Genomic DNA, 12,137 nt, shown 5'->3' on the forward strand with positions numbered 1-12,137 from the left:
TAACAACACATCATTATTTTTTACATTTTCCCATTGTTTACACTCTCATAAAATCTCAGATAACACAGCTCCTCCAAGTAACAACACTGCAATGGATTTGGGCTTCTGACGCCTAGATAGTAATCTGCTAAGCAAAAGATTTCATTTTGGAAGTCTAATCATCCTATCCTACCAATTGCTAGAAATTAAAGAGAGGTACAAAGCTGTTTAGACTAAAGACTATGACCATTAATTACAGCACTATCATTGTAACTTATTATGCCTTCTATAATACCTTTCTTGGACTTGAGATCTTATTCCTCAGTGATTATATAGTCTTCTACATCTTACTACCATATCCTTCAAGTTTTTATAAATATCTTCTCTAGTGGAGAAATTAGATGGTAGTACTATACTGCTTCAAACTTTAAAACACAAAGAAATTAACCTCCTCATGATAATACATTTTATTTTAAAATTTTATCTTGGTATTTTCTTTAAATTTTGCTTTCATTCCTCAGAGACATTTTCATTTGTGCATTCCTCCTGGAACCCATATTACATTTCTTTAAAATATAATTCTTCTAAAGTAAAATCCTTTCAAAATATTATCTTGTAAACAGAATAAGCTGAAAATTATAATGATTCTTCCTATCACTGTGACTTCAACAGTGAGATCCTAGATTATAATTACTATACAGCGCTTCAATTTACTGCTAATTGTTGTATGGTATATGAGTCAGCAAAACAGAGAACCCAGTGATCCACAGTATGCACAAAAATAAAGACCCTTTGTGTATACAGTCAGGATTCACTAATGTGTCCTACTTGCACTTCTTTGTAAAATTTCTTAAGGCATGCAGTCAAGAATTTGACATGACTTTATACAACCAGATAGAAACCTTTTCATGAATTAACATCCGGATCAAACAGTACGATGGTTACCATTGCATTACATTACACACCAATGGAAGTGCACATTCCAGTCAATGTATAATGAATTTTTCAACTGCACTGCAATAAAATGAAATGCAATTATTCTGCAGCAATCACAGATAATAAGTAAGGAACAGTGACAAAAAGAAATGTATGATGGACAATTCTTTGCAGTAAAAACCTTTTAGTTTAACTAGTCAGAAGAGGATTTTTCTTAAAAATTGTTTGGAGTAAGACATATACTTCTTCCCATCTATTTGATATGAGAAGCTGCATTCTCTGCTGATGAAAATTAGGAATAATGTCTCTGAAACCCATCATACATGTCACAACTATAAATACATGTCACTGAACTAAAATCTCAAAGTGTCACTCTGAACACCTACTTCCTGTGAAGTCAATCCAGAGAACAATTGATGCTGAGAATACCTAATGTTTTTGGTGATAATTCTGCATTTTTGAGACGAAAAAACAAATTAATTTAAGTTTTTCTAATCATAGGATTACAGTCTAGCATCTTTAATTCTTTTATGCTTTCCTATGATTTTATGAGAAATATTGTTTCTTGTGAACTGAGTGTTTTCAGGAGATTGTATCATGTGGGTACTAGATTATCATCCCCTTCAGAGATTATTTATCACAACTTTTTTACTACTGTTTATTCTTAAAAATGCAAAACAGCTGTAAGCATCAATCTCATTTTTACTTAGACATTCATATTTCTACAAACACCTCTGATCTACTTTTTTAATAGCTCCCAACCACTAATACCACAAAATCAAATCCTACTTCTGAATCCCAACTCATGTACCTTAAAAACCTGTTTTCATTTACTGTGATTTCACTTTGTTCACCTCCACCACAGGTAGAAAGTCACATTTTTCCCAACAGTAAAATTAAAAATTAAAAGAAAAAATAGAAGCAGCAATGTGAAAGGGAAAAATAAGTCAAAACCTAACTATATACTGGTATCAACATATGTATGGGAAAGGGAACACCTTTCTCCCATTTTCCTCTGGGTATGCTTCAGATAATCCTAAATGTGTACTTCTGACAGTACAAAAACAATAAACAGCATCCCATGTTGCATCAGCATCAGAGTGGTGCTCTTTTGAGTCCTTCATCTGAACAGAAGAGAAAGAGAAGGAAAAAAACATCTTGCAGCACTGGATTCAGACAGGCTACAACCCAGTAGGCATTTGTGTTCTAAATTCCCACTGAAAGTAAAAAAGCTCCCTAGGAAGTCAAAATTTCAATTAAACTAGAATTGAAAGCTGAACAGTTTTTTGTTGTTTGGTTCTGTTTTTTTGTTTTTTTTTTTTTTTTTTTAATACAGACTCTAGTCTGATGAGCAGGCAGTAAGAAAAGTAGCTCAAACACTCATCATATAAAATAAAAAGTCATTAAGGAGTTCTTTTAGTACCTAACCATTTTTTAGTGGCATTTGATGTGCTCTAGAGTAACTCTGCCAGCCCTGAGCAACAACTCCAGGGGACACAAGTCTTCTGTTTGCCTGCAGTCCACTAGCCTTGTGAGGATGTCTTGGACAAGTTCAGGCACCAACCATGTCATAAGATACCTCCTTGATGTCTGATTCAAGATCACTTGGAAGTGAAAATATATATATACAAAAGTGAAAAATATATATACAAAAACACGTATGAAAGTTTTCACTGTGTAACTCTCTGCTCAGGAGGTCACTTGAAGGATACTTCAAAAAAACAATGATCCTAATACAACGTAAGAATAGTGAAGAGATTACAGCAGAATTAATTTCCAGATCAACTAAATACATGCTAGATGATCGTGGCAAAAAAAATCACACTCTTCCTCTGCCTCACCTCCTACTACATGAAATTGTGGCAGGTAAACTTCTTATCTCCCCAGGTTATGACAAGTCTATGAATTTTCTAGGTTTATCACACATATTGTCTAATATAAGAGCTTCACCTCTTCACCTACTATTTCTAGAGTTGTTTAACACAAATAATGTTACTATCAGAAGCAGCTTTTCAGATAAACAAATGAACAAAATCTTCAACAATCATACCTTTTTTATTGAGTGGTCGTTTTCGTACACAAACACAAATCCTGTGCTCATCAATCTGCAAAGGAAAGTCTTTCAGTGAACTATATCTCAATTTCAGTTACAAAATATTTAACTTTATTTGACTTAAACAAAGTGAAATTTCCAAGACAGTGAGTCATCTGAACATGTAAAAACCCCTGTGCCTGCACAGTAGCCAAGAACCCAAAAGGGAGAACCATATGTTAACAAAACTCCCCACAGACAGTGATCTAATCCAACAGATTAATAGGTACTATTGGACTAGGCAAGCAAATCTAGTTTTAACAGGGTAAATATGCTATTGACAGAAATTGTCATATTCTCTGATTTCCACAGAATTTGAGTTTTGATCATTTAAGGATTCCACTCTCTGACTTGGCTGCAAACCAAAATCACATTACCTTCAAAGATCAAATAATAATCATTATGTTGAAGACAGCTCTTCAAATAAGTTTCATGGCTTTGTGTGCACATCCCTTAGCATCCCAGGAAAATTTACCATACAAAGGCCGAGTGACTACTTAGTACATATTGGCATTATTTAATAGTAAAAATATATTTAAATAATTTAATAACAGTTTAGTAAAGTACAACTTCCAAAACCTATTCATTTCAGTATCAACAAATAACTAGAAAAATAAACCCATGTTATATTAAATACTAATATATATTAAAATACCTATTTTTTGCATGAACAGACAGAAATATGCATGGGAAAAAAAAAGAAAACACACAGCAAAAACAGAGAAGAGTAACACACTTCCATGCTGCTGGCATACTTACAGGATCTGCAGTTGTCAGTGGTCTATAATCCAAACTTCCCCTGAAATCTCTTATCATGCACATAATTTCATAGTTTGGGTTTGTAGCATCAACATCCTAGGAAAAAGTAAGCAACAGAATTCCTACTATAATTTTTCTTTCCAGAAAAGGCCTTAATTGATTAACTATGATCTTTTTTTTCCTGCAAAACACCAGAAATGTCTCTTGCAAGTTAAATACAAGTTTAATGCCTTTTTCCACTCTGATGTAGCTAATTTACTGACCATAAAGGAAACAATTATATGCTTCCCATGTCATTTTGCTTGCCATATAATAGAAAATACTTATTAATTGAGGAGTCATTAATAGTCTACTCAAGAAAGAGAAATTACTCCTGCCTTTGCCAGCACCTTCACACTGAAGAAACATATAGTCCACACTTCCTTGTCTCAGGTATGGCACTCTGACAAATGCACAGATATTCCACTATACAGGAACAACACACACACCACAGAGGACAGTGCAGGAACCCCAGTTGCTCTAAACACAACCCTGCTGGATACAAGCCAGTTAAAGCAGCTTGGTCCTAACTATTGGTCCTGTGTTAATTTACACACATATTTGGATGCATTGCAAATTCTTCCCACACCCCCAGCAAAGCAGAAGCAATCCCAAGGATACTCAATAGGCGACATCCAGGCTGTGATGGGTTTGGCTGAGATAGAGTTAATTTTCTCCATAGAAGAATGTGATATGCAGCTCTGTTTTGGACTTGTGCAGGAAACAAGGTTGATAATACATGGATGTTTTAGCTACTCCTGAGCAGCACTTACACAGCAAAGTCACTTTTTGGTCCTCACCCCACCCCGCAAGCAAGGCAGTCAACACAGCCAGGACAGCTGACCCCATGACAGGCACAGAAGATAACCCATCCTTAAATTTGGAGCAATCAATACCAGAGTGAATGGACATGTAAGAGGCCATGCATGGAGCACCAATACGCTGAGCCTGAGCCTACCCTGTTTTCCGCAGAATTGATGAAACAACTTCCTGTCACTTCTCCCTGCAAATACCTGTTTTACAACACTTCAGGACATGCTGCTGATGCCAAATATAGCCAGTTCTGGTGCTCAGACCCTTCTAAGTTTTGCATGGCTACCCCCACATGATATAAAATTTCTGAATCACAGCTGGCTGTGGACACAGTGTAGGCACTCTCAGAAAGCACCGGATTTAGGTTACTAAACTGAAAGGGAGCTGGCTCATTCTTTGCACTTGTGACACAGCCAATCCTCAACTCAGAAAAAACTGTGTCCTGGTGATCAGAAGCTTATTGTACCTTGATGTCATTCACTTTTAGTTCACTACACTGAACTAAAAACTGCTGACAGTAAGTCTTCACAAAATGCTTCTTTATAACATTCAGAAAAGAGTATTGTTTATCATGGAGAAAGGATTTGCCTAATATTCTTCAAGCCCTGTTTAAATGTCTTACACACTAGCACTGCTTGGTGAATTATTGCTGTGTTTCACAACAACCTACTCAAACAAAAGTTTAAGACTCAGATGCAAGAGGAGTGTTCACAGAAGCAATAAAAAGAAAATTTTACAAGTAACACCACTTCAAACTATTTTGATATATAAAGCCAGAAATGGTCATTCCTCACACATAAGGACATTTTAATATTTTGTGTAAATGGATGTAAATTATAAAACACAAATTTAACATAGGTGATTTTAGGTCAATTTTAGGAAGCATTTAACCATGAGAAGTAAATTGTATGAATGATTTACTTGATGGTGATAATTCTCATGTCAGCAGCAGACTAGTACTATCTCTTTAGAGACTAACACATACACACACTTCTGCCAACAAGATTACACTGCTAGCTTTGCTAAAGCTTTTACACCATTGTGACAGAAAATCATTTAATATTAAGAGATTTTTCTCAAAGGATTAGCAACTTCATTTCACACAAGTTTTTAACAACTGGCTACCAAGCTGCTAGCATGATGAAATTACAAATGTATAGACTAGTTTAAAGAAAGAAACATTAGAAGTCACTGTTAAAACATGGGCCTCAAATAGACTTATAAAGCATCAAAGATTATAATGAACAATTTATCAAAATGTTGTATTACCTCCTGTAGAATAACAGACCTCTCTAAAAGTCAAAAGGTTGGTTATTGTCAAAAATACATTTTCCCTAAGAAATAGCTATGATCAGTAGTTGTACTCTAAAGAACATGCAGCAAGACAGCAATTGAAAGCAATGATTTCTTTAGGAAAAAAAAGAGGGGGAAAGCCATCTAAAGTAGTAGTAGCAGATTATGAGAACAATCATATGAAACAACAAAATATTTGTCAAATCTTGACAAATTTGACACTTACTTTCAAGATTATCACAGTTCATAAAAATTATTAAAGACAGAAAAAAGCATAATTTTGCAGATTTCTCTTGCAGACGTATGATTTTCAGTTGAGCTAAAAATACTAACCTGAGCTCTCTTTTCTCTAAGTTCCTGCTGCTGTAACCTTCTTTTTTCACGCTTCTCTTGCAATTTTTCAACCTCTTTTACACAGTTAGATTTTCTACGTGCTTAAAGAAAAAGACGCAATTTAAAAATACTTTCCATATTTACACTGTAAACTTTAATTAAATTAATGTATCAATAATTAGAATGCATCAAATATTTACTATATTTTCAAGCAAATCTGTTTAGTGAAGAATCATTACGGCATTTAAATTTCTAAAATGCATTAAATTTATTAGAAAAATGCCATAGGAATGGGAAAATAATCACACAAACAAAAATATATGACCTTGAAAAAATACTTGGACAGATACATGTGATCTCTTGGTTTGAATTAAAAGTAAGCCCAGACAAATTTAAAAAAAATTGGAAAAAAAGAGCACTAAAAATACCACCATGGTTAAAAGAAAACAAAGGAAAAGCAAATTCCAAATACTAGTACAATTATGATGAAAATGAACATCTGTTTAGCCGCAGCTTTCTGAGAAGCTCCTCAAGGAAGCTCACAGACAACTGAACATGTAGACCATTTGTCATTTATGCATAACAACATAATCCAAGAGAATGTACATGTAATGCCCAGAATGAACGAGTCCTAGATACACGGTTTACATACAAGGGGGTCCAAATTCCTTTTTTGCAGCTTGAACTGGAGATATATCTGAAACACTACCATTCTGTTGAGAGGAGGAAGACTGCTCGGGAAGCTGAGTAGGTCGTGCACGTGCAGAACCAACCACTGCAAAGGAAAGGCAAAAAGCTCATCTGGACATGGAGGAGTAACCTTTCTACCCATTTCTGAAATGCTTTGTTAAGATGAGATAAAATGAGGCCCCTTTCTAAACACAACAATTTACTGTGGATGAGGAGGAGCCATACTCATGGGAAGTCTATTAATAAAAACATCTGGTATGCAGACTTTTTTACCCTAGTGCAGTACAACATGATTATTAAGTACCAATGCTGCATGTGCATATTTTTAAATCCTGCAGAATTAGTACAACTTACTATACACACAGAATGAATCATTTACTTGGAGATATGCAGTCCTGAAGCATAAAGTGCTTCAATTTTATTAATATTGTAATTATACCCAAAAAACTAGTAAGAAAAGAAGCCCTGCTGTTTCACATTCTCTAGATTGCACAAAATGCCCCAACCCCATTAAGCCTATGATCATTGGAGGAGCAAAGCAAAAGAAATTAAGGCCAATGAAGTGCAGCACAATCCGTAAGTGGAAGAAACAAGCCTTTTTGCCTCTATACCAGAAAGGATACAGATACAATCAATATGTCTAAACTTATGCATTGATTCTATATGTGCTAAGAATGCCAGCTTCTGAAAATGCTGTGATGTCTTTTTCCAGTGAATGCAGTGGGAGTGGTGAGCATGTAAGCATGTGTGATAGAGCTGAATGGTTTAAATTGTATTTCAAATAGTTGCTTCGACCAGCTCTGCTTCAGCTGGCCCATTGCCTGCACACACTTAAAACAGAGCGTGTCAGAAGAGTACTGAAGTGAAGGTATCAGCTTTGATCAGTAGCCAGAGATGAGACTCCAAGCAAAGGCCAGCACACTGTACAACACAGAAACAACTACAGAAACAAGTTTTGAACAGGACAGACAAGATGAACGCCATCATTCCACATATCATAGGAGATCTAGCTTATAGTATAAATTGACTAGATAAAATAAGACAGTGTGCTGAGAAAAGGTAAATTATACGGCCAAAAAGAAAAATATTTAGTGAATGGTAAGAGGCAGGGTACACATTAAAATACAAGTTACAGGGATATTTCATACTAAACAGATAATTTACTACAAATGAAAAAATGTATGGATGTGAGGATACTCCATCAGTGAGACATCTCATATTTAAACCAGACTATATAGGAAAAAAAACCCAAAATACTCTTGTATTTTCAATCTGCTTAATACCCCCAGAGCCAAATGGCAGAAGGGCAAAAGTGGTCCACATCAGAAGAGTCTGATTACTTGTAAGCCTACTTGTTTTCCAAGTTTAAACAGATGGACTGGAATCTAGTCTGAAGAAATGCTAGTAGATTATTGTTTGGAAGAAGAATCATCATCATCATCACCATCATCAGTACAAGTCAGTTAAGTTCAATGTAGGGGAGAAAATAAAAACAATAAGCAGTAACTATTCTTACAATTATAGATGCATTTTATCTGTATTCATCCAATACATACTTTTCACCTATTCTCTTGTGGCAGTTCAGCAATTTTTTTCACCTTTTTTCACTATACTGTAGTGTGATAAAAAAATCTATAGGACTTAAGTATTCTTATATTCATATGACTGTTCACACACAGACCATTACAAAACAACAGGCTGTTAAGAAAAATAGTTTAAAATTTGAACATTTTAAAAATTCAAAGCACGCTACTTAGTGTATACTGAAACATTCAAATAAGCTGAGGACACCTATGTATAAAAAGTCCAGGCATGATTTACCATTGCATCAGTTAATTCAGCTTAACTTTTATAATTATATATTGCTTAAACTTGCATATAAATATTATTTGTATAGGGTGAATTCCTAAGTATACACAGGAATAATTTTAGGAATTATATACTGTATCTTTTACATGTCAGAAGCCTACATACCAAATAAGAAATGCAAAACTATTAAGGAATACAAGATAAACCTGAGGTTAAAATGTTACCATATTTTTAACTTCATTGAAATGGAAAGAGATAACTTTTACCTCTATTATCTCTGGCAGGAGGGTCATTCTTATTAGGTAACACAGTTCGTCGACTCTATAAAGAAAGAAGTCTCTCTTATTTGATCACCATATTATTGAAAGCATAAACTGCAGCCCCACCTCTGCTTCTTTCCAGTGAATTAAAATAACACAGCACCAACAAAAGAGATTTGATTGCAAATCCCAGCAGGAAAAGTGAAAGGATGAAGGTTGATTGAACTGTCTGTAATGTTTCAGAAAACTCCAAAACCTTTTCTTTATCCCTCATTAAGACATTTAGTTATACAAATATTAGTTCCCAACTCCCTCTTCCTCAAACCTGTTCTTAAAAAAATTTAAAAATCCCTATTCAACACAGGAAAAAGAAAAGAACACTGTTATGAAATAGCACCACAGACACAAAAATTAAGTTAAAAATTCTAGCATAACATCATGTATAGAGCTACTGTAAAGTTACCAAGAACATATTGCATAGATATTACCAACCTTCACAATTTTGTTTACTTTGGCTGAAGAAGCAGGTGGTGGTAGTGTCTCTGGGCTAGGCTCAATATCTTCATCAGGTGCAAGATCTGGGTTAAGTGAAAATATGCTCTCTAAATCAATCTGTGAAAAAGAGCATAAAACACATTAATGACACTTGACATACATTCTCTCTTTATCTCCTGTTATGTTTGACAGTAAACAGTAATTATATTAAGTGGTTTTACTCCACAATTTGTTCATGCTAAGATCTGAATTATTTTCTGTTCACTAAAAATAGATGAATCTTTGGTCTTTGTATTATTTGAAAACACTTCATTCAGTAAAGGGATGAATTAAAATGACCAATAGATAGCATAATTTTGTAAGGTGATCAAACTAAAAGAGAAATAGCTAGTATTACTGTGCTAATTTGACAATTACTGCAAAATATGTAAGACATTCTGTAACATAAAAAGAAGGAGATCTCAGTTATCTTAAATTTCCCAGACAGTGCACAAGAAATAAATTGCAAAGGCCCCCAAAAAAATCAAACCATAGCTGAAATCATATTAAATTTATCATGGGTTTGTTTTTTTTTTTTTAAGTATTACTGACTGTCATTCAAACTGCTGTAAAATGTAAGGGAAGAGGGGCAGGATCATAAAAATATGATTTTGTAAAAATGTTGATGAGTTTTGGTCCCTATAGATTTCTATTTTTCTTTGCTGAAGCTTTCAAAGACCTCAGTGCTGTATAGATTCTGTGTGTCTTCAGCTGATGAAATCTCCAGGACTTTCTCATGGCTTTTCTTTTCCCCTGTGTTTTCACAAAACCAGTGAAGTGTAAAGTACAATTATTTCTGATATGCTTCTCCAAACTTAAACTGGCTAACATGGTCCAAAATTTAAAGGAAGATGCGGTTGGAAAGTGTTACACAAAAAGACATAGTTTCATAAAAAGGCAAGGCTGGAAAATTGCTGCCAAGAATAAGTGAATAAGCAAACAAACTGGCAGTTAAATTCCTCAAGAATATAAAGACAAGAAAATTTCTAGTTTAGCTCTCCTACTAGTTTCCTGTCTGAATTGTGTGTCATTCTCCCTCTTAAAATTTTTATTTTTCTACTTGTAAAAACTGGGTAACAAAGTCAGCCTTTGAACTCTCAAAATCAATAGATGACAACATCTGTCTAAAAGCTATGACACAGAGCTCAGGAATTCAAATTTACAGCAGAAAACAATGTGCTCAACACTTTCTGTACAAAACAGTCTGTAAGCAAAGAATCATGAAGTAAATTAAGATTTATGTCTCATTTTTGTTTCCAGTGCAAATTCCAAGTAATATTCACATAGATTACACATTTGTTTTAAAGTTCTAAATAAATGAGCTTACCTCTTTCCCTTTAGTATCCCCATTTTCAATCCATTCAACAGTTACACTTTCATTATCTTCATTTAGAGATGTTACCATAGCTTGGTGAATTCGGCCTAGAAAGCAAACACAAAGTGATCATTTATTGATGGAAATGATCTGGTGGAAAAAATTTCCAGAATACATTTTCATTCCTGCACTTAGTCATATAGAGAGATGTAGGAAGAAGATGATTGAAAAAAACAAGGTGATAAATAGAAGGTGGTTGTAGGCCACACAGTGTGAAGTGGCTCAGACCTGATCCACTAGTAGAGGCTGTAATGGGACAGTCAACATCCAAGTGAAAAGCACAATCAACAGAAAATCCAGTGGTAAGTGAACAAAACCTCTCAAGAAAGCCACACCACTTAGACTCTCTGTCCTCAAGAACAGAAAACTCCAATACCAGAAGATTCCGACAGGTGCTAAAGGTCCCTTAGGTGCCCTTCACAAAGGCTCATTTGTCCCCCCTTCTAGACTGATAGAACAACAGACATCTCAACACTGAAATTAATATTGTGCTCTGATTCTCATTTTTTATAGGCAACAATTAGGTGGTAGTCCAACTAAAATTAAACTGCCTGGAACAACATAAACCATTATTTTATAAAGAGCTACTTACACAGATTGCTGAGCTTAAGATGTGCAAGATCCAAAGGAAGCAAGTCCCCACAAAGTAAGACAAAACCAGTAAACCTTCAGTAGGAATAAGGACTTTTCTTCTAAAATATATAGTACACTGCATTTTTTTTATGGCCTCTTTCCTATGCACAGTACAGAACAGCAACTGGAAGAGCAGGACAGTCATGCACAGACACAAAAGGATCAAGACCCAAGTGTCACATTGATTTCACATCCATGCTTTGCCCTCAAGTACCAAGAACTGAGGTTTCTAAAGAACACGAATCCAAAGCAACTGCTCCTCGCACACCCTCCTGTAATGATGTCCATACTATGCAGAAGTAATCCTTTGCTCCACCTGCCATGTGCCACCCCCTAGGACTCCGTGCAGCTCCCAAAGCATGAGTGATCGTCCTGGAGCAGTTGTGCATATGCTGCTGCTGCTGCTGCTAGGCACCTGCTCAGGGTAAAACGCAGTACAATCAGCACAGACGCTTCAGTCTGGGACTTCTCTGCCTTGCACTTTTTCTTCTTTTCTAAAGCTATTCGCCCCACAAACCCCCTTTAGTTTTCTGCTCCATTGATTGTTTCAGCTTTTTGTTTTAGACACTTCAGTCACAATTTGACAGTTTTC

At 35.1% G+C, this 12,137-nt stretch overlaps 1 protein-coding gene across 4 annotated transcripts in view; it reads right to left on the reverse strand.

Annotated features, from left to right (window-relative positions):
- The window catches only part of KIF2A (kinesin family member 2A), a 57,808-nt gene that overhangs the window by 23,336 nt on the left and 22,335 nt on the right, over window positions 1–12,137 (reverse strand). For all 4 annotated transcript variants that reach the window (XM_066569842.1, XM_066569841.1, XM_066569844.1 and 1 more), the window contains exons 2-8: window positions 10,865–10,959; window positions 9,496–9,615; window positions 9,010–9,064; window positions 6,897–7,019; window positions 6,245–6,345; window positions 3,767–3,862; window positions 2,966–3,020 (exon numbers count right to left, since the gene is read on the reverse strand). In XM_066569842.1, coding sequence (XP_066425939.1) covers window positions 2,966–3,020; window positions 3,767–3,862; window positions 6,245–6,345; window positions 6,897–7,019; window positions 9,010–9,064; window positions 9,496–9,615; window positions 10,865–10,959 — 645 coding nt within the window. The remainder of the gene's footprint in view (window positions 1–2,965; window positions 3,021–3,766; window positions 3,863–6,244; window positions 6,346–6,896; window positions 7,020–9,009; window positions 9,065–9,495; window positions 9,616–10,864; window positions 10,960–12,137) is intronic.

The sequence above is a fragment of the Molothrus aeneus genome, chromosome Z (assembly GCF_037042795.1).
Source record: "Molothrus aeneus isolate 106 chromosome Z, BPBGC_Maene_1.0, whole genome shotgun sequence".
Taxonomy (NCBI): Eukaryota; Metazoa; Chordata; class Aves; order Passeriformes; family Icteridae; genus Molothrus; species Molothrus aeneus.